Source organism: Acanthochromis polyacanthus, chromosome 20 (assembly GCF_021347895.1).
Source record: "Acanthochromis polyacanthus isolate Apoly-LR-REF ecotype Palm Island chromosome 20, KAUST_Apoly_ChrSc, whole genome shotgun sequence".
Lineage (NCBI taxonomy): Eukaryota > Metazoa > Chordata > Actinopteri > Pomacentridae > Acanthochromis > Acanthochromis polyacanthus.
In genome coordinates this window covers 17,700,844-17,728,301 of record NC_067132.1, presented here as the reverse complement: position 1 = coordinate 17,728,301, position 27,458 = coordinate 17,700,844, and the positions used below count along the sequence as shown (strand labels likewise).

At 41.0% G+C, this 27,458-nt stretch overlaps 1 protein-coding gene across 1 annotated transcript in view; it reads right to left on the bottom strand.

The window, feature by feature from the left end:
• The window catches only part of stau2 (staufen double-stranded RNA binding protein 2), a 96,253-nt gene that overhangs the window by 25,073 nt on the left and 43,722 nt on the right, over positions 1-27,458 (bottom strand). Inside the window, exons 12-14 of the mRNA XM_051940441.1 lie at positions 25,783-25,840; positions 18,598-18,953; positions 4,240-4,353 (exon numbers count right to left, since the gene is read on the bottom strand). Of these exons, the coding sequence (XP_051796401.1) occupies positions 4,240-4,353; positions 18,598-18,953; positions 25,783-25,840 (528 nt within the window). The remainder of the gene's footprint in view (positions 1-4,239; positions 4,354-18,597; positions 18,954-25,782; positions 25,841-27,458) is intronic.

The window sequence follows — 27,458 nt, the reverse complement described above, 5'->3', positions numbered from 1 at the left end:
ACAACAGTCACCCTGTCATCTTCGATTGCGGGCCACTCATGTTGGACCAGCGACACCTCACACACAGCTCAGTGGGCCTCGGCCCCCCTGGTGTCCCACTGCCGCCACAGAGGGAGTGCCAGAGAGTTACTTCAGCTCTGCAGAACAAACACAGAAATCAGTCTGTCTAAAAAACATGTAGTCCAGTCAAAAAAAAAAAAAAACAACTCTAAATATATCCCACTGCCTTGGCCTGCAGTTCGGCCTTGCAACAGACATATCAATTGTGTGAGTGTGGATTCAACAGAGCAAAACCGAGATGACCTTGAGAGTGTCAAGCACACAGTAAAGCTGGAAGTCTGTAGTGATGGAGTAGCTTGTGGATGCAAGTTCGGCTGCCCTTCAAACAACAGGTCACCTAAAAATAAACCTACAGCTAAATATGGAAACTGAGAACATAAGACGTGTGCAAAGATCAGGGTGAAACATACTGTATTCATCGTGCTTCTGGTTGTTCAGAGCCATCAGTGCGGTGTTTTCCATTTTCATCTAAGTGTATGATGTTAAATAAATACACTGCAACTGAAGGCTAAGACTATGAATAGAAAACAGTTCTATCCAAAATAGAAAACATGTTGACAAACATCTTTTGCTCCAGGCTGGTTTCAGCTAGCATAACAGCCCACGGGCTCACATGTGTTTGGCAGATGGCACCGAGTAGATGGCACATGAGGTCAGAAAGGGCACTCAGCTGTATATCTCTCATACATACAGGCCCTCCAGGAATGTGTGGACAAGGCCTGAGCATTATGGCATGGTGCGTGTAGGTGCTTCTGTGTATGTGTGCCTGCCCTTGCTGATAAAGCGCAGACGACGTGAAAATGACAAAGACAACACTTCTGCTTTCGATCATTAACATTCACTGTCCAACAGAAGGATATACAAAGCTTTTACTGTCAGGATGTGCCTTTTACAAGTATTTAATTAATTGCCATTTACTATTCACATTCCATCCAGACTCCTCCAATTCTTTCCACACGTACACATAAAGCTGACTGATTCACGGCATTCACTGAGGACATGACCTGCGCTGCCAGGAGATGTTTGCAAACTTTGCAGGGAATCTACACTTAACCTTATCAAAATACAATATGGAAATGTACACATGTACGATGATAAAATGGACTTATCACGGAAATAAGTTCTTATATCAAGTTGTTTCTGACAATATCAATATCATCCATTTGGAAAAAAGACCTGCCAAAGTGTCAGCACAGCAATTAACAAATGAAAACCAGCTAATTTAAACAACATTTTTACATTTTGAATGGAACACAATAATGTCCAACCAAACTGGTATAGTCAGCATTACTCCACATTTACAGCATTTTTAAACTCAGAGGCACACATTTCTCCATGTATGCATGCAAAAATAAAACAAAATAATGCTTACACATACAGAGGCCTACTACTCAGGTTTACCATGTCATTTTTCCCAGCTGGCTAGAAGTTGTGATGCTACACTGGCTTTTTCAAACACTGAATGGCTTTGAAATAGACAGTGCTGTGTTTTCTAGCAACCATCATAATTTAATAGCTAATGATATGTCTTAAATATTAATCATTAAATCCCTAGCGTGACACAAACCAATAACTACTAAGAATAGCTGGTAAAATGCATCTTGGGGCACAGAAAGAAGCAGGAGCATATTTTAGTGGAAGAAATACATGCTCTTTCAGTTCTACACCAAAATAACAAAGTGGTCCATTCAGGCATTATAAACAGTAAACCTGTTCATGTCTGTTAATAGAAGTTCTTTTCATTAAATGATCAGACAGCATCTTTTGCAGATTCAGAAAATAAAAACGTCAGTGTTTCTGAGACCACATGTGTTCTTACTTCAGATCAGTGTGTTCTAGCCTGAGGCTACGTTGTTTAAGTGTGACTTCACAAGCTGTCACCTCCTTTTTTAAAAATACAGAACAACTGTTTTGCACTTCTACAGCAGCACCTGACATCTGGCCGTTGTTCATAGCTATAGCCTATGTCAGTTTAAAAAAAACATGTAAAGGGGCCAAGAAAAGCCTAAAATGCCAAAACCACTTAAGCACACACATAAACTAAATGATAATGTTGTTTCTAGTTTGTGTTTGCAAACTAACTCATAACTGTAGCCCATATCTTGTGCATCTTTCCTTCATACATCATGGGCAGAGAGGTGTGGAGAGGATTTCCTCTGGCTGTTGATCTTTATCAGCTGCTCTGGCCTACCTGACATAAACCTCCATGAGTGAGCACAGATAACACTGCAGGAAATTCCCAGAGAGACGTGTAATGAATCTGAGCAGAGTTAGCACACGTTAGTGTGTTAATTGTGTGCAGCACCACAGACAGGCTCCAGGAAAGGTTTTATCGTTTCTTAGTAAAGAGATCCCCTGTTCCATCACATCAGATTTACAATGTCTAACTGCACAGATTAAATTGCATAGTGAGTGTTCATGTGAGTGGGTGCCAAGGCCAACATGTGGCATCGGAAACACATGGAACGCTAATAAACTATTATTTGGCAATTCAGATGGATCTGAATTGTGCAATAGCTTGCCTGAGATTCACCAGTATTTGAGAGAATCTATTACACAGATGTACAGGTAACTCTGAGGGCCATTAGTATGTCAAGAGCAGATCCATCGTCTAAGCAGCCGGCATCTCTGTCACTGTCTTTGCAGCATCATGGTAAAGCTGACCAAATATGTGACGCCTTCAGGACTGTTCAAGTGTTGGGGCTTGAGGGGCTGCTGAGGGTGACCCCTTATTGTTAGGTGCTCCCTTTGTGGTCATACTCCTCACTGTACTGAGAAGAGGAAAAGAAAGGCCTTCTCTAACAGTCGGTCATGCCCCAGTGCTCCTGGCAACAACAGGTCCAAAGGACGCAGACCTGACTGGCCTATATTGGCTTGGCTCTCAGTTAGCGGTGGCGACACTAGCCCCCTGTCAGCTGTCCCATTCGGGGCCGGGCTGGCCCTTTATTAAAGCTTTGAAGACTGCCGAACAAAGGAGCGTCCTATGTTTAGATGATAGAATGTAAGCAACTGGTTTTCTGCTTGGGCAACGCAAGACAAAGAACCTCCTTCTGAATACAGGGAGTTGCGAGAGAGAGTGAGGGAGAAAACTAGAGAGGGAGGGAGACAGATTGAGGGGTCCGCCCCAAGTTGCGGAGATAGTCAATCAGATTTCTGGATGAGGATTACTTTGATGGATTGAAAATCATGGCAAACTGGCGGGCGTGTGTGGGAGGAACAGAAGGATGTCAGAAAGAAATGCAATTATTATCCCAGGTGGTTCTGATGCCCTGGCGATTAATAACAAAACCACAGAGCCGAGGCTTAATTAGAGGATGGGACTCGCCATAATTTGCCCTATATACGACACTGTATACAGTACATGCTACACTTAACTGCACCAGGTGAAGCAGAAGCTGCAGAGTAGAGTCTGGCTGATATCTTTGGACAGTTGTGGGGTGTTGCAGGGTTATTACAATGAGTGTGTGTACTGTACGCTGGCAAAAAGAAATTGCAGAGAAGCAAATTCCAGCAATAAAAGTTTTATATGCTATTTATTGAGTTACTACCCAAAATTAATTACATTTAATATTTACAGTTTAAAAATTACTATAAATTTAATACTGCCATCTGTGACACTATTTTTTCTTGATTAAATTGCACTGTGAAATGTTTTTAAGACGTATGATAATATCTGCTTATTTATGTCTATGTATCCAAGAAAAACATGACACTGGACAATATACTGTTGTTAGATTTGATCAGAATCAGTACTGGACTCAACAATCTAGTTTCTAGATCAAAATCTAGATCCAATTTACTATCCGTTGAAGTGTTTAGACAAGATAAAGGATAAAAGGTTAAGGATGTAAATAAATTGAAACACTTCTTGGCACATTCCTAACACAATTCATGAAACTTGTTGGGAGCTGTTTGTTCCCAAATTTCACAGATCATGGGTGCATTAAGCCAAAACTGTATGAAATTAACAATATTCAGCATCTACAAGAGCAAGCCACTTACCTGCCAGATACCCTGAATTACAATGTTGAAGTACATTTGGAAAAACTTGCACTGTTTAAAACGCAAAGGGCGGCCATATCAAATATTGATACTTTTTTCCCCCCTCCGTTCGGCATTTTGCATAAGGTTACTGATATATATATTTGCACAATACCAAAGAGATATGCAGACACATACCTGGTCATGGCTGGCTTGGAGGGTGCTCCCGGTGCCATGGAAAGTCATTTGCACAGGGGAGAGGGTCAGGTAGGTCACAAAATCCTTACCACTCTGTGCATCACTGTACTGCACCTGGATGAGAGGCGGAGACAAAGTGAGTCACCTCAAAAATCAGCATAAAAGAGCAAAACAGGTAAATGCACGAAACTAAAGGCAACTGAAACATCCCACATTTTTGGCGGGATACAGTCTTGTGTTTTTGGAAGTGGTTGGCTTGAGAGTAAATCTTGCATGTCTAATTGCCACCACAGAGCATTTGTGGACAATTATCCCACACCATGCATAGACGACAATGGAGGGGAACGGAGGCAAGGGTGTGTATGTGCAGTCTGCAGGGGGGGGGGGGGGGGGGGGGGGGGGGTAGAGAGGGGTGATTACATCACTGGCGACCCCTCATCATTGAGAGGTTAACTCTGCAGGCATTCCTAAATGCTGTGCAATCAGTGCTGTTATGACATGATGCTCCTCTGGGACAGTCTGCTCCTGAGATGCAAAGGTTTGGGTAATACTGCCTGCTTTGTCTGCCCTACTTCTCACTGGCTCTCAATCTGTGCATGAATGTGTATTCACTTGTGTTTATCGGTATGTGCGTGTGTGCTTGCCTGGCCTACTTATGCCCAAGACAGCTACAGGCATCTCAATAAATAGCAATACCTGAAAGAAGAGAAATGTCTGATGTACAGAGACAAAGGAACAGAAGGAACAAGAGAGGACATCTCTGATTCAAATTGGATTTACACTTCAATGAGCAAAATGAAAAAAAGTGAGCTAACAGGTATGGCAGAATAAAGCTCTAACAGAGCCCAAAGCTTCAACAGTATAAATGGACTGCACTCTAAACTCCTCAGATAAATCAGGCATAACAAAAAGGGGCTATTTTGACATTTCTGGCCATTAATAATACAACTAAAATAAATACAAGAATGATGTCACACGAAGTATTTTATATATTTCTGTAGATCATCTGACGATTTTCATAAAGGAACGATGTTCTGAACACATTTTATGTCAGTATCTGCTGAATTTATGTACAAGAGTATGCTGTCTCTGTAATCTTTGTCGGCCGAGGAGTTTTAAATTATTACCCCGCATTAATCAACAGAAACCAGGTGCCATAAAACACAAGTCGGTGTGTTGCATCTGTGAGTGTGTTTTCCTTTGCGCACACCAACTTTTCTCACTAGATCAAAGTTCCATCTTATCTAGCCCATAATTTAGTGGCTATATGTTCAACGTGCATGTACGCACATGTATGCACGCCCAAGTGTGCTGTATACGATCTGTGACTGAAAGTTTCCAGAGGAAGGTGTGTGTGTGTGTGTGTGTGTGTGTGTGTGTGTGTGTGTCTCTCCGAATGAGTTATGCTCAGCCAGCCAGACACAGAGAAGTCTGCCTGTAAAGACACAGACTCATCATAACCTATGCAAACACCCAGATGTGAATACGTGCTCATATGACCAATCATGTGATGCTGAGCACAGCACACACACATACATTAGTGGCTTGCATGTGCGCACACACCTGTTGATGAGGAGGGGATGGGTCCACGGTGATAAATTGTGGAATGCTATCTGTTATGTGTATGAATGATGAATGTAGTAAAGCGAGCCATGGAAAAAGCCTTCCCTGACAAGTTAATCTCCAATAAATTCTCTAAAATTCAACATTAAGGAGAGCGCAAAAGAAAAAAAGCAGTCAGAAAAGAGGAGGAGGGCTTTTTAGAGGTAAGAACAGTTTGGTAACTAGAATCCCATATCAGAACTATACGAATAAACTGCGAATAAAGCTTGTAACATTTATTTCTTCAGTGAAAACAATGCTGAAAAATATTTGCTGATGACCGGTTGTCACAACAAAAGAAAAAGCGAACAGAAAAAGCGGCGAAATCATTATAAAACAACAAATCAATAATGTCCAAGACTGACAAATAAACTAAACACTGTTTTAATAATAAGTCGTATTAAGCAGTCTTCTTCATCTGTGGAATCACACACACAGCAGCACCTACTCAAACATCTTCCACCGTCCAAAATATATGTTGTTCAGGTGTTCAGATTTATCTGTTTGACCTGCTGTACTGCTGTTAATAAGAAGCACCTTACATTCAGTAACATTGTGTCATGAACAAAGTCACCTACAAATTAAAATGAGAGGAAGCAGCAACAGAAGACACAGCACGAACATGTATCCGACATTTATTAAAAGGTATGCTGGTGTTAATCTAACACTGCTAATGTAACACAGATGATGTGGATTTAACGTTAACATTACTTTCAGTTAGATAGTATTCCTGTTGTTTTAAGAAGCAATGCGTCAGTGTCAGAAATAATGACAGTGACCCAAATGTATGAGCTTGGTTATTTATACTACAGGAGCACTACAGCTATATTATTTAATGGTTAGGTGTTTTGCTCCATAATTAATAACACTACAGGGTTTCAGTCTTAATGTGAATTCTAATTAGGTAAAGTAGCATTTCATGTAACATTTGTAGTGTTTAATCTCTAATATATAAATCACTCATGTACAATCACACCATAGATGGGATTATAAGGTTTTGACCTAAACATTTACACCTTTACAATTAGGGTACTTCCTTAACAGTAATAATAAACTAGAGGACACTTTAATGCAGCTGTTGTTGACTTAACTATTTGATTTTGTGATTTTGCATGCTTATTGTCTCATTGATTATTTCAATCTGTTTTCAGTATACACACGTGGACAAAATTGTTGGTACCCCTCAGTGAAAGAAGGAAAAACCCACAATTCTCACTGAAATCACTTGAAACTCACAAAAGTAACAATAAATACAAATTTATTGAAAATTAAATAATCAAAATCAGCCATCACTTTTGAATTGTTGATTAACATAATTATTTAAAAAAAACAAACTAATGAAATAGGGCTGGACAAAAATGATGGTACCCATAACTTAATATTTTGTTGCACAACCTTTTGAGGCAATCACTGCAATTAAACGATTTCTGTATTTGTCAATGAGCGTTCTGCAGCTGTCAACAGGTATTTTGGCCCACTCCTCATGAGCAAACAGCTCCAGTTGTCTCAGGTTTGATGGGTGTCTTCTCCAAATGGCATGTTTCAGCTCCTTCCACATATGTTCAATGGGATTCAGATCTGGGCTCATAGAAGGCCACTTTAGAATAGTCCAACGCTTTTCTCTCAGCCATTCTTGGGTGTTTTTGGCTGTGTGTTTTGGATCGTTGTCCTGTTGGAAGACCCATGACCTGCGACTGAGACCAAGCTTTCTGACACTAGGCAGCACATTTCTCTCCAGAATGCCTTGATAGTCTTCAGATTTCATCGTACCTTGCACACTTTCAAGACACCCTGTGCCAGATGCAGCAAAGCAGCCCCAAAACATTACTGAGCCTCCTCCATGTTTCACCGTAGGGACAGTGTTCTTTTCTTCGTATGCTTGGTTTTTGAGTCTATGAACAGAGTTGATGTGCCTTACCAAAAAGCTCCAGTTTGGTCTCATCTGTCCAAAGGACATTCTCCCAGAAGCTTTGTGGCTTGTCAACATGCATTTTTGCAAATTCCAGTCTGGCTTTTTATGAGTTTTTTTCAGCAGTGGTGTCCTCCTTGGTCGTCTCCCATGAAGTCCACTTTGGCTCAAACAACGACGAATGGTGCGATCTGACACTGATGTACCTTGGCCTTGGAGTTCACCTTTAATTTCTTTGGAGGTTGCTCTGGGCTCTTTGGATACAATTCCAACGATCCGTCTCTTCAATTTGTCATCAATTTTCCTCTTGCGGCCACGTCCAGGGAGGTTGGCTACTGTCCCGTGGGTCTTGAACTTCTGAATAATATGAGCCACTGTTGTCACAGGAACTTCAAGCTGTTTAGAGATGGTCTTATAGCCTTTACCTTTAAGATGTTTGTCTATAATTTTTTTTCGGATGTCCTGGGACAATTCTCTCCTTCGCTTTCTGTTGTCCATGTTCAGTGTGGTACACACCTTTTCACCAAACAGCAGGGTGACTACTTGTCTCCCTTTAAATAGGCAGACTGACTGATTATGAGTTTGGAAACACCTGTGATGTCAATTAAATGACACACCTGAGTTAATCATGTCACTCTGGTCAAATAGTTTTCAATCTTTTATAGAGGTACCATCATTTTTGTCCAGGCCTGTTTCATTAGTTTGTTTTTTTAAATAATTATGTTAATCAACAATTCAAAAGTAATGGCTGTTTTTGATGATTTAATTTTCAATAAATTTTTATTTATTGTTACTTTTGTGAGTTTCAAGTGATTTCAGTGAGAATTGTGGGTTTTTCCTTCTTTAACTGAGGGGTACCAACAATTTTGTCCACGTGTGTATCTGTTGTTTCCCATTTGCTTTATTGTACCAGTTTTCATTATAATTAGTGAAATCATTCTCTAGCTATTCATTAAAGGAATATTGCTGATCAACTGTATACATGATTTCAGTTTATTTAGTTCCTCTTCTTGAGCTAAACTCAGGTAGCAAAGAGGATTTTCATGAATAAATGAATGAATGATCTTCTGAAAGATGCTGCTGCTCTTCAGTGGAAAGAACAGATAGCTGCAATAGCACTACTGCTAACTCTGGCATGAGATGAGAGCAGGTCAGAGTTGGGAAAGGATAACTGGATTTACTGATGAGAGCGTCTGTTGCAGCACTGCCGAGCAGAGTCACAGACAGGAGAGAAGCCTTTTCTATTAACCTTGGGATCGAGCAGAATAGCAAGTGTAACCATGGTAACCAACCATACACAAAGATGGCGACAGCTGTGGCCCCAAAGTGCTTAGAAGATATTCATTTAAAAACACAGAAATGAGGCTAAAATGTCAGACAAAAGTTAAACTAAAATCTTATTAGATATATAATTTAGTCAAAAGACAAAAATAAACTCAATACCAGGTACCAAAACACTGCTGTGAAGTCTCAAGTCCACACAAATGTCTGAAACTCTGTGTGTATGCAGTTCTCTTGCATGCTAGTCCATGTAGGCAGTATGAAGCCCGTGGCTCGACTCAGTGATCTATGGTGTAATCATGCCGTCTGATCAGCGGGCACTCGGCTCGGTTCATCTGTTGCGAGCTGTCAGAAGTCCAGCTGAGGGTGAGGCCCTTTAATGGTGCTGGAGGAAATACGTTTTCTCTTCAGGCCTCTCACTGCAAAGAGATATACACTTAGACATATCAAATTTCAAATAATTCTTAACTTTTCAGTGTGAGTGTGGCCCTGCATGTGTGCATGTTTGGCTAATGGAAACTACCAAGGTAAGCACAAGGCTGCAGAAGGTAGAGCTTGTGTAATCGAATAACAAAGCAAGTTTTGCTTTGGTTGTGATGAAAGGTATAATAAAATAAATCTAATTATATCATTAAAACTTTTACCTCACACATTAAGAAATCTAAAGTGTCTGTTAAATGTGTTTAATTTCTATTTTTTCAGTTACATTAGGAGGATGACACCTTTTCTAATAGAAAGTGATACTGGTTTTTAACAGGCTCAATAGTAGCCTATAATTATCTTAAGCGGGTTAAATGATATTTTATATTTTGAACGTATAATTTTGCACTCTGTTTATTACTTTTAACTCCCATTTACCTGCAAAGCTATTCAAGATGAGAGCCTCTGGAATTTCCTCTTAAAGTTTCCTCTCCTTTTTTGAGTTGGTAAAGATGGTGTGTCAGTTCATCATCACTTTAAAAGCTGGGATATCTAAACAGTTATTTGATGGATTGTCAGAAAATCCGGGACAAAGCTCCAGACAAAGTATCCTAATGAATCTGGTGATCCCCTGGCTCAAGACTCTTAGTCCTGTGCTTAAGTTTCCCTTTCCTTTTCTTTGTCCTATTAGAGGTTTCGAGCTGGATCTGGAAACACTGCAGTGCCCGCTGACACACCACATGTGATACTGGACAGTGTTAGCAAACATGACGTACTCCAGCCACCAGCCAAATTCCGGCTAAAATAGCAAAGTTGGCAGGTCACCAAACATCACCCCGGAGCTTTTTCTCTCTTGGTGGCTTTTTGATAAAACAGTCAAAATGCGTGATTACGTTGAGGATTTACCAGTGGATCTGACCTGCAGGCAGGAAAGAAAGCTGCCTGATCTGCCAGCATCAAAGAGCATGATGGCATCATCTCATTTGTGATGATTTGGCGGAAACTAAAATAACGAGCATCTTAAAAACAGTCTATTCTCCCATCCAGCCTGTCTGTTTTGAGTGCGTGTTTGCATGCATCTGTGAGTGCATGCATTCTAAACAGGCCCAACTAATCATCCCAGGTCCCATCACAGAAAACAGCGTCTAATCCACTTCCTTCAGAGACAAAGAGGCAGGAGAGTTACGCAAGTCCTGCGATTGATCGGCGGCACTAATGTGGAACGACCTCTGACATCTGGCTTCTAAAGCTGGATTGCTCCTCTTCCAGCGCTCCTCTTCATTCAAACAAACATGAGCATGCACAAACGAAAAAGCAATCACAGTCCATGCGAGCATTCTCAGAATTCATGTTACGTCCACAAATACGCACGTCCACAACAACAAATACAAATTCGCATAGAAAAGAACAAAGAGAATGCAATCCATATCATGAGGACTACGTTACACAATGTTACCAACGGAATTACACAAACAAATACTTAGAAGAGCTGATGTGTTGTTAGAAATATATAAACATAGAACAAAAGCGTTGCAGGACTTAGGGCACGATTCCACGTGAGTGCAGGCGGTGAACAGCCAAAGAGCAGTTAAGTAACTTTGACTTTACTACAACAACCTCGCCCTTTCAGCTGAAGAATGCCGTCATTGTGGGTGAGGAACAATTAGAAGTCCATGTTGAGCCACTTCATTGGGGACCCGAGAGGTCAAGAGTGTTTGAAGCGCACTGTTAATATACCTTTCACTTCTATTAATGGCAGGAGGCTGAGGGCAAACAAAGCTGCAACTCTACAAACTTTCAAGTGGACTTTGCCTGCATAACAGAGAGAAGTCTTGAGACAAAACCTGCTCCATGTTCTGTGGGAACCTGTCATTTATTCAGGACCTGAGTGCATTAAAAATAGCCTAAGTGTGCTGAGTGACCAGAAACACACAAACCACAGTTTCTCTAATGCAGTCAAACATGTCAGTTTTATAATGCATTTAATGTTTACAAAATTGATTAGATTTAATTTCCAACATAGTCAGAAGGCTGTTATTTCAGCAGCAAGGAATCTATTAGATTATTTAGGCCAACTGTCAACGAGGCATAAACACAAGGATTGGTGCTAAAATTATAAATGAAAAATAACTACAGTCTTGACCGGAGGTGAATAATTATTTGAATTAAAATCAAAATTTGCACACTTAGCAAATCACAAAGGCTGAAATTTAAGCTGTATACTTAATGAGACAAATGTTAATCTATATTCCCTTTCACTTAACTCAAACAAATTGAAATTTTCAGGGTGATTTATTGCTTTCCTATTCATCAACAAATACTACGTGGTTCAGGCATGGATACTGTGGTTTAGCCTCAATATTTAATAGCCACATCTTAAACATTTTACTGCACGTCTGACACAAAGTTTAACCTATGGTGTGAAAGTTTAAACCCTTCATGCCATCCTCCTTGTGCGACAGTCACACTTCAGATGGTGCGTCATGTGCTAACACTCCATCACATGTTTTAAATCTACTGCAGTCAATACTGAACTGACTCTTGACTTAAAACAAATTCTAATCTAATCAAGATTTGTCAGAAATCGAAATTAGTTTTGTCAGGAGATTTGAGTTGGGCTATAAAGCAGTTTAACAAATCATATGGAGATACTTCAAGCATGAGTAATTATCCATTTGTTTTTTCAAGAGCTAGAAAAAGCATTTTATGTGTAAGAAGTTACTTGTACTTGGCTCCTCTGACTGGCCTTTTCTCTTCCCACATAAGAGAGGCGCTTTTTAAAAATAATGTTTTGCTAGGTACCACATGAACCAAAAATTAGGGAAATATTTTGGTAAATACCCTTATCTACCTTCTTGTCAGCAGACTGGGACCACACTCATATTTACAAATGAGGTTACAGCCAGCAGAGGGAGTGTTTCTTTGCCAGGTGCAGTAAAATCTCCGATTCTTATTGGTATCGAGGCTGTCGAGACAGGTGAGTTTTTTTTTCTTTTCAAACAGAGCCAGGCTAGCTGTGCCCCGTTTCCAGTGTTTATGCTGAAGCTGCTTCATTTTTGGTAAACTTAAGAGTGATATCGATATTCAATATTCAAATGCTTAGCAAGACCATGAATACATGCGTTTCGTTGACTTTCAAAACAGACCTTTTCAATTTTCACCAATTTTTTCATGCAGAGTAAAATGGATGCTTCCCATGTTTTCACAGTATGAGAAAACCCTACTATTGGCGCAACATATTTTGTTTAGTAGAAAAAAAAACATTCAAGACAATACTTTCATAACAGTGTATTGTTCTCTGACCACTGTTGTCTTAGCATTAGCAAAACATCCAGTGATTTGGGCACAGGAAATACCACAAAATGACATTTGGGTTATGTTACTTTCTATCATTAAATTTTCATTAAAACACTTGGGACTTTGTCGACAGTTTGTGAAAGAGCTCACTTAGTAAAGGAGGAGTTCAAACTGGAGAAAGAATGCAGTCCAGAGTATTTCTGAGAACAGTGACTGGTGTGCAGATAATGAAGCGAATTGTTTTGGATTCTAAACAAAGTGCCACACACCCTCCATCTCCCCAAGCATGTGTGCTGGCGCTCAACTGCTATCGCTGCCTAGTGTTGAGAATTACATGAAATATGATCAATACTATCAAAATACAAAAGAACAAAGGCAAATAAAAAACGATTATGCTGCATATTCAAATCTGCAATATGCTGTGCTGGCACTTGAGGGTATTTGATTTAAAGGTTTGCAAATGGGCTTGATTGTGGTGTAAAAACATCATCACTCAGTTTTGCCAAACACACACAGACGCAGGCATACGCACCAACACGCATGCAGAGGGCCACCATGTAAGTAGAGAGACGGTTCGCCGAGCCAGCACAGCATTAGTGGTCTGATTTATACCACCGACAAACTTGTTTTCGAAGATCGCTCTTCACACAAATATGCCGCAGAGTGCAGCTGGAAGCCATCACACTGCCGCAGAAATCAAACGTGGTGGGATTAGCCATCCCAAAATGTATTTTCTAACGCAAATCCCAGAGTAAACAGAGAGTAGAGGAATGAGATGATGACAAGGAGGTTGGAAACAAACTGTTAGAGTCCTTTGAACGTTTGCACCAGATCAGGCGTTTGATGTTGATACAGAGAGATGAGAGTGAGCAATGGAGATCAGGGAAGCAGGAGAAAGAGAAGAAGGTGGGGAAAAAAAAAAAAAAAGAGAGGAGGGGGTTGTAGAAACTGCCAGGCAGGGTACAAGGTGTAGTCGGCACCATTTGAAGCGGTTTTTCTACACAGCCAAAGGAGGAAGCGGAGCGAGAGAAGAACAAACAACGCAAAAGTGTGAGAAATCCTGGGAACTGCGCTGAATGGATATCAACACCAGCCACCCGCCAAGGATAGTGTTTTCATTAACATGGGATTTTCAATACAAAAGTTCTGATTCCAGCACAGCAAAGAGCACAGCCCTCCCTTTTCTATAAATCCATCTCCCGAGTTAAGCCTGCCGTGACTAGATAAAATAACTCGGCTGATTGATATCTCGGCTGTGTTATTGCTTTGGAAGTTGGAAAGAACTGATATATACAGTAGATATAGTAAAATTCAACCCCTATAGACACAATATGGAATGATTGTCTAGTGTTCTGACCTTTGTCCACTTTATGCAAGAGAACATTAAAAGTCGCTTTTTAAAGTTTGCAATAGTCACTAAGTTTCAACATCAAACCCATATGAAGGAGTGATGAATAAACGTTGTACTTCTTGAGCTCATGTTTTGAGAAATCCATCTCTGAACACTTCACATACACATAAGAAATACAAGTAATCTATCACGTTATGCCTAATGTAGGTCATCAAAACTGTACAAGCTGGTTAAGATCTGTGCTACAATACACAAAGTGGTTCTGTCATATTTTCCATTGCAAAACCAGAACACAATCTCCAGAGGGGTGTAATTTCTAATTCATGTTTAAAAAGGTGCCTCATTCACTGTACCTGCCAGTTACTTAGGAATATGGCTTATGGTATTACAGTATGCACAACAAAAGTAATGAGAAGTGTGCTTACTGTTCAGTGTCGTTTGTTTTGTGCGCCTCGGGCAGAACTAGGTCAATCTGATTACACAGCAAAAGCAAAAGACAAGTGACCAGAATGTAATTTGGAATTCCAATCAATATAGCTTCACACTGCTTGCAAACATCACTTGTTCATAATGGAAAGGATTTCAAGAGCAGCACATTCTTCACCTTAAAAGTTTGATTTATAGGCAATAAAACTCACTGTTGCTCAATTCTAAAAGCCTTCTCACGTGCTTAGACGGAGCAGATATACTCATCGGATTAGCAGTCCGACTGTCTACATAGGCAGCGCAACAGCTCACATTGTACTGAAGCTATACACCCGGAAACGTGACTTGAAACATGTGTTTTGCACTTCGAGCAATTATCTGACGCTTCGTGCTCGTAACTACAGCGACTGCACATTGGATTGCCTCAAAAACATGGGTGATCTACAGCTCAACACTGTGTCTGAACGCAACCTGTAGAAACCGTAAAGAGACGAAGGTATGACCAATAGCTTATGGTGGTTAATGTTGGAAAATGAAAAACACTGCACTTTACTGATTCCCTTTGCTTACTTTGTGACTCCTTCGTTCATATCCCATTATTGTAAATAAATCTGATGCACTATCTTAACATAAATCTGCCAAAGAATATGACGCACACTGAATTGAGAAGAACACAATATTATCATTATGCTTGAAAGAGGATTGTAAAACCTATTAATGTCTAATAAAACATTCAGTATTGGCCCACACATAAATGGCAGCATTTTATGACATTCACCCACACTTGCTTCTTCTCGCTGCTCATTTCACTCCAATCTTCTTCTCAAATTCAGCCAAAAAGAAAGAGCTGCTTTGATAAACAACCCACTTTTTAAAAAAGCCTACTTGTTTTTTTTTAAATAAAGTTTATGCAAATAGGGATGAAGGCTTGAGACAGAATAAATCAGGTCTGAAGCAACAGATTCATGTAGATGTGCACCACGGCTCCACTTGGTTATGATGGGGCAAAAATATCATTAGATTTCCATCAATCACTGATTTTCTATATAAAATTTTCCTGTTCATTTCCACATAGGGTAACAGCTAGTAATCTGAAGCGGTGGCAGTCTGTGAGGACTCAATTAAGTCATGTGATGGCAGAAGAAATGGGGAGCTGGTGATTGCAATGCCAGGGAAAAAAAAAAAAAAAAAAAAGCACATTTGGGGAAGAATTAAGAACAGAGGCAACAAGTATGCTAGAGATGCAAGAAGCTCAAGACCAAAAAATAACCACCAAGAGCAAAAAGAAAGATGCAGCGACAACGAGAAATAGGAAGAATCTGTTACGTGGCTGTTACTCAGTACTTCATCCTTGGTCCATGTGTTGTCTATTACCTCCTGCTTTTTTGTTTCTGCCCTACTTCCAGCTCACATACCCGCCTTGCCAACAACGCGCTAGCCAAATTAATAGCAAATACACACACACACACATATACAAACACGCTGGAATAAGTGCCAGCATCCTTGCTCCAAGCTGGCATGAGTACAACACACTGTTGCTTATCCAGTTAGAGCTTCCACTAGAGGCTATTTTCCAATCAAATCAAAAGAAGGGCTTAGCAGGTAGGCCCGGGCCTTTGTCTGTGGGGCTGGATGGATGAAACAGACACTATGAGAATGTCTTCGGTGCTTGCTTAGTTGCTTTAATCCAGTGTTGGGCGGTCACTGTAATCCGCTCACTTGGATAACATAATTACATTACAAAAACAAAGTTACTAATCAGAACAGGAGATTATTGTCAAATTACTAAAATAAATAAATAAATAATAACGACCTTGTGGTGAATCCGAGTGCTTGTTTCTTCTTGAGAGTGGCTGAGAGAAAGCCGTTTCAACACAAAGCAGCACATGATGTGACCGGTGGAAAAGCAGACAAGTGCAGTTTTTGGCAAAAACATCAGAAATCTGTGGCGATTTGGCCCACAAAAACACGTAAGAATACATAAGCCTTAAAAAGCCTGCCTAACATGGCTGTGTAAGCAACCAGAGGTTCTCATTACAAACCCACATGATATGAAACATCCCCTCAATGGAACACATATTGTCTGCATGTCTCAATTACAGCCTGAATTCTTCACTTTAACAAACACACACACACAAGCACATGAAAATATGTGAGCTCACTGATGCTTGTTTTTGTAATTATTCACAGAAATGCATCTAAGGATGCACGGGCAAAAAAAAAATATTTAGAACTAAGTGAAAAGTTTGTAAAGTCTGGGAACGACAATGACTTAAACCTCACGTACAGGCTACACCAAACTCTTCCATCTCCACTAAACAGAACCTGCTGTGTGTGTGTGTGTGTGTGTGTGTGTGTGTGTGTGTGTGTGTGTGTGTGTGTGTGTGTGCGCATATGTACAAGTGTGTTTGGGCTTGGCCGGGCAGCAGAGCTCTCTCAGGTTACACACACACAGGAAGGCTCAGAGCAATAACAAAGGCCTTTCAAAGGAACCCTCAGCAGGTTAAGATAAAATGTTTTCGCTCAAACTGATAAAAAGCATCTGCAGCTTAAATGAACAGGCGCTGGTATCAGTGGCGTGGTATGTGCAGCAGATCGGCCGGCACAGATTAAAACAGACACCGGGTTGTCTCCCTCTTGGACGCAGACACACACTGAGTGCTAAGAGCAAGTGTGTGTGTGTCTGTGTGTGTGCGCGCTCGGTCTGGTGCTGACAGAAACACCTGTGAGGTTTAGTTCCAGCGCTAAATCCACAGTCTGCCAATAATGTCCACAGTGAGAAACAGAAAACGGCGTTATCAAGCAGCTCTAAACTCGAGACTCCTCACATGAGTCCACCTGTACTGGAGAAAAACCACTGTCATTCCTCTTTTTGGAAAGCAATTTCTAAGTAGTATCACTGTGCCCAACCTCAGCCTCACATCACCTGCATGTTTGTGTGTGTAAAGTAAACGCTTTGCACAAATGTTTTGATAAAGAGAGCCTTTGTCTCTTATGTGGAGAGGTTTCAAGTGGTGTATGTGTGTAACATTCTTATTTATAACCACACAGGTTGACCAAGACCACTGTTGAATTTACAGCAATGGCCTAGAGGAAGAAGAATCAGGGCAGGGATGTGAGTTTTTGTGCTTGTGTAAGGAGGGGGTTATATTTATACATGGTCACGCTAACATCTGTCCTGTCACTTTAGCATGTGTGCAAACTGTATGACTGTACCAAATGGGTGTGCGCAGCATTTTTTTTTTAGTTTAAATTATGACTTTTATGAGCTAATTGATGCCAGTTAAAATGTCAAGCCGACATTCCACGAGTGAAATAAAAGTGAAATTGAAAACAATTGGATGCATATCAGCATGAAATCCTCCACAATGGGACTTTTCCCTCAGACAAACAAAGCAATAACAAAGTGAAATGTGCAAAACAGCTATTGCAAAGGAAAATTAGTTTTTTTCGTAAACAAGATGATACTTTCTAATTTTTTTTCCAACAACGACAACAGTTTTGAAAAGCACTATACCCACTGACAAAACTAAACATTACTTTTGTGAGCATAAAGCTGAGATCTGAGAATGTGACCAATGAGGCAAAAAACATGAGCAGTCAGACAAGCGGACGGGTTGTAAACAGGATGTTAAGCCCAAAATGTTGCCATAAACTCACATTTTTGCACCAGTGTCCATCACACTGCATAGGTTGCATATTTATTTAGACAGGCGACTATTTAAAAATTCAGCTCAGCGGGTGTTTGGCGGATTTGATTGGATTAGCATGAGCTAGCCACGTCTGCTAACCAGTTTCCTGTGGGAAAACCTGTTTAAGTAAGGTTGGTCAACTTTTGGATTGAAGTCAGTGAACTGGTTTACAAAGGAAAGAATGTCCAGTTTAGCCTTTTGCCTTTGTCTTTTCTTCCAAATAAATCTGGCAAATCTGAACATTGTTGCTATGCTGGATTGTTACCTAATCTTTGCAACCAACTTGGTGAATAACACTGAGAAAACATTGACAATTTTAGCAGTTTTTTCTAGCTCTAGTGACACCCTAAGGGCAGAACGTCCACCTATTTTCATCTTACCTGGAAGCCCTGGATGCGAGCCAGGTAGTCCAGCTGCTGTGCTGGCTGCACCGAGACGCCACAGGCCAGGTTTTTCCCCTTCATGGGCAGTGAGGCATCGGCTGTGGGCGACTGTCCATTAAGCAGCAGCTCCCTGGCCATGGTGGCGGTCGGGCTGGGTGAGGAGGACGAGCCACTGTAATAAGGAGGGTGTCCTGGGGGGAGCGGGGCAGAGCAGGGCCCCATGTCTTTGGAGGTCATGTAGTTGACGGAGCCGCCACTGCTGCCGCCGGAGCCCGGAGCGCTGCCACCCTGCTTTCTACTGGCCTCCATCTCCTGATAGACGTCGGGGCTAAGGTGGAGCAGACCCTTCTGAGCTGGAGGGACCAAGGAAATGGGGAGGGATGATGGTGATAAAAAGAGAAAAAAAAAGAGTAAGCAAATAAAAGTTGGATGAATGGATGCATGGAAAAAGTTGAGTGAGTGAGAGTTGAAAGAGAACAAATATTTAGCAATAGATTCAATTTATAGGTTTACAAAGACACAAAAGTATGACATTGGCAAGAGAGACAAAGGGTTAGTGTGGCTCTCATTATTAAGTGCTGAAATTCTATGTATACACATTCCTCAGTCACTCACTACGACACACTGCCACAGTGTGCTTGTCCATGTGCATGCCTAAAAGTGTGTGTAAAAGTGTGTGTTCCCAAACTGGCATTCCATCACCAAACGCAGTTGACAGTTCCTTGTGGTTTGGCAGGTCCGAACGCTATCAAAGAGTCTGCTGGGAAACACACACGCAGCCTCTTTCTTTCTCACTCTCAAACACAAACATAGAGACACAAACGGAGCATCTACCAATATCAACAGAGCGTCTATGACTTCATCTTTGATGGGAAACAGCACCGTCACATAACCGGCATCCTGCTCCACTTTTAATGTCTTTTCAAACACAGACCCAACAGGACCTGGAAGTGAGTTCAGCTTCAGATCAAAGGTCTTGCGAGAATATTTCAGTGGCTGGAGGAAATGTCCTGAGTGACTTGGATCTGAGAGGCTGTGGCACCTTTGTTGTCCGAGCAGCTTTTCTTTAACAGGACACAGCTCAATCCAGACATGCTGGGGTTCCAGCCAGCTGAGCACAACAGCGCTCCAAGAATACGTCCCGCTACAGATCATTTGGATAAGTTTCATTCGTTTATGTTGGCTTCCTTAACTCTGATATCACTGACCTGAAAAAAACCGTAGCAGGTGGAAGGAGGAAGCACCAGTGGGTTGAGGTTCAATACTTTCGTCACTTTGTGGCAGCGGTGAAAGTGAGAGGAAAGAATATGAGGCATGAAAGAAGAAGAAGCACAAATACGAAGAGAGAAAAAGAATTTTAAAAAAAAGGATGAGCTGGAAGCAGTTCAGATGGAAGAGGAGGTGGGGATGAGTGTATGTGAAACCCATGCGGAGCCTCCAAGCCCAGCCAAGGTCACCAGAGACAGGAAGACCAGCTGTCTGTGTGTCTGTGCGTATGTCTGAGGGCTTGTTTGTGTGTGCATATGGACCAACAGCTGGGAGAAAGTGCTGGAGTGAGCACATGACTGACAGGCCACTTCCTGTTTGAGTTAACATTTACCATCGCACATAGTTGCGCACATACAAAGACAGCGACTTTTGCACACTTGTAGCTTACTCGTGTCTAGGGTTTCTGGGAACCTGCTGACAGTATTTCCCATTATGAACAAAGAAGTTTGCGTTCCTTTCCAGAGGAGCACAAAAGCTCAAGGAAACAGCAATGAAATCCAGGGCTTATTACTCATACTACAACAAACTGCCGCTTGCCAGCAATGACACAACTGCTAGGATTTTTTTTCCCCCCCTCCCAATCATGATGACAACTTTAATTTGAATTTACACAAGTAAAACTTGCAGGCCTGTGCATTCTGAATGCAGCATCATAAAAATTGAAAGGTGTTAGCCAGCATGACATCAGCAATGGACAAAGAGTTTTGAAGAGGGGGGGAGCAGTCAATGTAATCCATGTGAGTTTATGTGAGCGGGCAAAGTGTGCATCATGTGAGCATGTTTGCATGTGATTGAGTACTTGAAGTCGATGTCAGATGGTAAGTGAGAGCGTGAGAGCAAGGAAGAACAAGACTGAGACAAAAGCAGAGAGATGGTGAGAGTGAATAAGTAAGAATGACGAAGTGTGTTTGTGTGTGATGCTGGATGGCGATTGTGAAATTGTGTATATAAAGTTCGAGAGAGTGGAGAGCAGGAGAGAAGAAGAAGAAGAGCGAGGCTGAAAAGCAGGGAATGAAAGAGTAAGGGAGAGTGTGTTTGTGGTGCTGGTTCCAGGCAGTTGCGGAGGGGTCCCACCCAGACTCGGTGTCCGGTGGGCCAGGGGAGCACTGGAGGGAAGCCAGAGCCAAGCATGAGACTGATCGAAAACAGATAGGGCCGGAGCCCGCTGCTATAAATCACCACTCTGGAGCAAGACCTTCACATAGTTCACACATGCACACAATGCACAGACACACATGCACGCACACACATATGAACAGCAGGAAATGAAATGTGGCAACTCAAGTGAAAAGCTCTGCTGCAAAACCCCTGGGAATAGAAGAGAGAAAAATCACTCTGTTCTTATTTCTTTTTCTTCTGCGTTCTTTTTATGCTCCCTTCCTGTCTCTTAAGCCACCCTGTTTGTTGTAGCATTACCTTCCACCGCTTACATAGGACACACATGCGCACACACACGGTGCACAATAAAGGTTGTGGGTGCCTGAGGTGTGCGTGCATTTTCTATTGAAGCGAAGAGCACTGTAAGACAGAGCAATAACTGGACAGCCCTTGACACATTTACCTACTTTCTTATACTTTTCCTTACATAACGTAGAAATGTTCTTTATATGGACTGTAGCTGACCAAAAGCAGCATTGTGGATGTGTAGATAACAGTTTGTAGCTTATGATAATCAGAACAGATAGAACAGTATATAGTGTTGGGTACTCAATGATTTTCCAGCAAAAACATTCTCCACAACTACTAGCAAAGCAAAACAATGTCTGCTATGTTTGTTTTCCTCATCAAAATATGACAATGAATTCTTCAAACCAATGGTTTGTTTGGGTGAGATTTAAACAGACGCAAGCTGAGGTTTTTCTCCCCCCACTGCAATTCCGACAAAATATCTATTGTACTGGGTGTTTGCTGGTAAATAAGTGTCTTTTGAAACAGAATTCGACAATGAGCTAGAGTCAGCATAGAGGCTTCCAGAGAAAAATGAATCAACGTTAACATCCTTAACCAACGCATTTTTCTGAGTCAGTTCATTAAAACAAATGTTTCTTATCAGTATCACTGCGTAACTGTGTCATCATCAACTGAGTTGTTTCTGGCTTCAGTCATTGGTCAGCTGCAGTCAGCATCTCAGTTTGAAACAACGGCAGCAGCAGTGTGACTGTGTTCCTTGGACAGTTTTCCAAAGAACCAAGGATCCAAAGTCTGATAGTACTTCAAATGATCGTAGGACAAAGCAATAAACAGTGCACAGCACAATGCACCTGAAGAGAAAACACACAGGAGCTGTTCCTTCCATTTGTTTGCTTCTCTCTTGCTCTCTGTGATGAGCATGTCTGTATTGTAATACAGTCCAGTTTCCAACAAAGCCGTTCTCATTTGCATATTCTAGTTTTATTGTTGGAGAAAAACACAATAATGAAAAAGACTGAAATGTGACTGATAAGACTGCATGATAACAAGCCGTCACTTCTAAGTTGCTGCTAAAAGCCTGATTTTATAACTGCAATGTCATATGACCATAACACTATAGACAGGAATAAAAGACGATGGTCTGTGCTTCAGAAATACCCACGGTGAACTTTCTCCAATATACACACCATCATTTTTTCTTGTTAAGGGGTTTGTTGGGACCTTGGATTTCTTTTGGAGAATAGGCACTCTTTTTATTTACTTTTATCATGTTTTCACATTTAACTCTACAAATTTGCACTTTCACATGTAAACATTTGCTTCCATTTTATAAAATTCTGCATCAACATACAGTTTGTCAAAAATAAAATCAACTTAAACAATATGGTGTTTTTGCTGCTTTGGAGAGTAATCATTAGTTTAGGTTAATTGACTTTGTGATAAAATAGTTGACAGATTAACAGAAAAACAGTTGTTAGTGGTAGCTCTACTACACAACATGTATTGTTAAAACACACGTCATTACAACAAGTTTTACAAGATCAGCAACATAAAAAGGATTTTAACTTGGTAACTTTTCAACTCCTATTTAAAATGAAGTGCTAATTTATCAGCAAACACAGCTCCTTTATTTTAAAAACTTTGGTCTGTCAGCACCTGATTGTTATAGAAATATTTTGCTTTGAACAGTCATCCTATAAAAATTATTTAGGACAACACATTTTCTGCTATTTGTGTTTTCCTCTTCTAGTTATTCACACTTTTATTCAATAAACGTCACAATTGATCAAAACAAAAGACAAACCAGAAACATCTCCCATTCAGCAATCACAGACACACACACACAGAAAACTGAGACCAGCTGTATCTGTTTGAATGAGTTGTAAATGGTGTTTATGCAATAAACATTATTCAGACATTAGCGTTGTGTGAGTACTGTGCGGTTTGGACAACTTTAAAGAGCTAAAGTAATTAGCAGATAGTTAAGCTTCATGCTGAGCGTGAGATAAACTAAGTGGGAATGGCATCGGACCAAAGGCACACTCCAAGCCAACAATGGGAATAATCACCAAATAAGGAAGACTTTGTTTCCCAAAGGGCTCTACTCTGGAGGTACTGGGCAATGCCTGGAACTCTGGCTACCATAGAAACCACAACCACCAAAATTGTTTATCCAAACGAGCAGTAATTTATCTAAAACATAAATTATATGATACATCTTTCAGAAGATTGGACTAAATCATGGCTATGAGTTCTTTATAGGTTGTGGCGGAGGCTCAGTTCTCATCTGGATTCGGTACACCAGGTCTGAACAAGCAGACATAACAAGTCCGAGTGATTACTCTTTTCAATTTTTGTTCAATTTCAGCATGAGAGGGCTGAAACATCACATCCATTCTGCTCTCTAGGGTGAAGTTGGATACCCCGTGTCAGAGCACTGCAGCTCTGCCAAAAGCCTCCATTAGACCCAAGTGACGACAGCACATTTGAATCTAATAAGGCTATCTGTTTGTTTTGCACTCTGCTGCTCAACATCTCACAGGCTCTTCATTTGTCCCCAAAACTGTTCTTTCTCAAGCTGATGCCATTTATCTTGCTAGTATCTGAGGTAAAACTGCTTACAGCAGCTTTCGATCAACCAGAGGCATCACAGAAAATCAACATCAGATATTAAAATGCATGTAAATCTGCTCAAGCAGCACCATGACTATGCATACATTTCCTGACTTATTTCACCTGTAACAAATATCACATTACTCAACTCCTGCACCATGTGGAATAACTAGAAAAACAACAGAGCTGCCAGACTCTGGAGGCAAAGAAAACAACTGGAAATAGAACATGAAGACTTGAAATAGCTGCTGACTTGAGAGAGAGAATGGCTTTTTCATTGTTTTTATTTTGATTATAGACAAGACAGCCAACTTAACAACAGATACAGCTGATAGAGACCAGCTGTTTCAAACAAAATTGCACGCTTGTGCTTTTTCAGAGTCCTTTGAGCTCTACCCCCCGCTATAAATACAATATCCCTTAAGGCCATCGCATTCCCATGTAAAATTCAATATAAATCTTGTCCGAAAATACTTTCTATTTGTCTACAGTTGAAAATAAGTCATTTATTTTTCTACAGAAGAGGTGATGACTGGGGAGGATATCTTTTTAACGTCTCTGTTCCTTCTTCATATCTGGCTCCATGTTTGGCAGAGACTTAGCTGCAGCTACACAAACATGGAATCTAAATACAGATGGACAAGCCCTCTGCAGCGTCACCCGTACACTGACTGAAGATCAGTTCTGAAGCATGTGGAATCTGTCTAACTCCCAGTTAATCCAAAAACAGACAAGGAGTTAGACTCTAGGTGGAGCTGAGGAGTGTCATGGACTGTCCTACAGCACCCACATGACACCTTTAAATAGAACGCCCATGTGTGTAACTTCAAAGATCATTCAAATATAAATAGATGAGTTGCAAACATGCAGCTAGTCATGTGAGCCTTTGAGGCTGTACCTAGACACTGTGCTTTAGTTCAAAGTGCTAACATCAGAGGCAACCCTGTTTAGCACTCAGCACAATGCACAGTTGATGGGAATATCCAAAGTTTTGAAGGTATTTAGCCATAAACCAAAGCTTTGGAAAAAGTCAGGGGATCAACAGCGTCAGCAGAATTCATCCTCTGGGGACCATGAATATGCAAAATTTAATCGCGATCCAACTATTTGTCAAGATATGCAAATGTGACCAAATGACAGCCAGCATTAGGTTAGTGTGATGCGACTTAAAAAACTCTACAAATGGTAGATGTAGTAAAAAACAAATTCAAAAACGTGGAAGTAAGCTGCCTATAAACTTATAACATCTTGTAATAATAATTGCTAACAGCTATCACAAGCTAAATGAAATGTAAATGATGGTGCTATGTAAATCATACATAGTACTGCTCATGGATTCTTATGTGCTTCTTTTGCAGAGTTATGTGCATTGATGATCAAGTTCTTCCACAGTTTTGGTATATTTTTAATGAGGTCTTGATCTTATTTTGCCTACAAGCTGGCATGTGGTAGACGCATGCAGATATACCTTTCTTTTTGTGAATTCTTATTTCATATCATGATAAATCCTGCCTCATCAAATGCTTTGTGTCTCTCTGTGTGTAGGAATAAGGGTATGTGTGTGTGCATCTGCACTCTGCTGTGCTTGTGTGTTAATCCTGAGTGAAAGGCTGTGTTTTTTGCACAGGAAGGCAGCGGGGGGACTCCCCGGAGGGCCTCTGTGTGCCGGCCCTGTAAGCCTGTGTGAATGAGCCTGAATTCGCAGGCTCCCCACGAGGACGCACGGCCAATTAAGCTGACAGTCAGAAGCCCATTGACCAGTCACAGAGATTAAACGCCGGGCCATCTCTGTGGCTAAAACCACCTGCGGGATGGAGGGAGTGATGGAGAGCCGGAGAGGAGGAGGAGAAGGAAATGGAAAGAGACACAGGGAGACGTGCCGATACTCACTGTTACTTGTCGCTTCGGTAAAAGACGCCTTTTGTCCATTCCAGCCTTTGTTGTCCATCTGTAGTGATGCAGAGAGAAGCGGAGAAGGGGGAGGTAAGAGAGATGTAGATTCTTGAACAGACAGCTTCTTCACGCATGTCAGACAAGTTCCTTCCTACTGTTTGGTTCACAAAGAGACGAGCGCTCACAGGAGGAGATGCTTAAGGAGCCTAGTGGCTCTCTAGGCCAGCTACTTAATTAGAGGGGTTGTCAATGTTTAGTAACTAAAAAAGCGCCTATTCAATGTGTTACTTCTGCTGTGGTATGCGTGTCTGCCTGCACAAACACACGCAGCCACAAACACGTGTGTGCAACAGAAACAATTAATTTCTGATGTGTGTGACAGGTGAGCAGATAACACGGCTGTAAACAAATGCACCCCCCCAGTCACAGGTTACCCACAATCCCACAGTGGGAATGCGGTAAAAGAAAGAGAGCTCCCAGAGAACAGACAGAAGGGAGGAATGGATAGATGGAGTGACACAGAGATAAGAGAGACCACATATCCTACAAAAGCTGCAGAGCTCTGAGTTTTCGGAGGATCTGAGGAGATCTTACAGCGATGTTTTCACAGTGGTCAAGACAATGCACAGCCATGTATCGACCACTAACTTCATTCTGTTGAAATAGTCTGCCTTGAGGGTAACCAGAAAGGTAACTTGTTGCCAGAAATCAGCAGAGATCTGTAAGACTAAATGCACTGCTTATTTCCAAAATAGCAAACTCTCATTTATCTGAAACCTTAGACACCTAGAATAACCATGTTGTTGTATGCCTCCGCCAAACAGTCAAATTGCTGTTTACATTCATGTCAGTAATATAACACAAGTAGTGCAGATTTGCAGAGTGTATTTTGCGGCAAAATGGAAGTTCCCACTATAGAGACATGGATGATTCTGGTGGATAATTTCTATTGAGAAGCATGCTGGCTTCACTCCGGCATGAATGTTGGTGCAAATAAATCACGATCTTAAAATGCAGATGTTTCAGACACATCTACAGTGTGGCAGCAGAGAAGATCTATATAGTCCCCTCATTGTCAGGCTGAGCATTCAAGGTTAAGATCGCTGATTCAGTATCAAACCAAATGTGAAATATGGTCACAGTCTCCAGTTCTGATTCATGGCCTTGAACTTTGGCTAGAAAAGGCTTTTTGCAGAACATTATCATCACGGTGAAGCTGACTATTGACCTCTTGTATAGAAAATGTCATCTCTTCATCATTTTATCTTCTGGGGGAAATTTTGTCATGAGTATTAATTCTTGACAACCCAAAAAATAAAGCGCCAGGCAACAGCATTCACCCATATGAAGGTTTAGCCAGTGAGTGAATTGTTGTTGTTTTTTTTACCTTGATAACATATTCATATGGTGTTTTTTATCAGCTAAAAGATAAATTCTAAACAAAATATGTAGTTGATTCTGTGCATATTCACTTTGAAACTGCAGCGCATTGATGACAAACTCAAAAACACAGATTCAGACCTCTGAAGTTTAAAATGCATCACATCTGAGCAACCAAACCTATCACCTCGTGTGGTTGCCGTTTTCTATATCATTATTTTTCTACAGAATCAGTTTTTGATTCCTGTTTGGCTGAATCACACCCATATTACAATTTGCCACTGTGTAAAGTG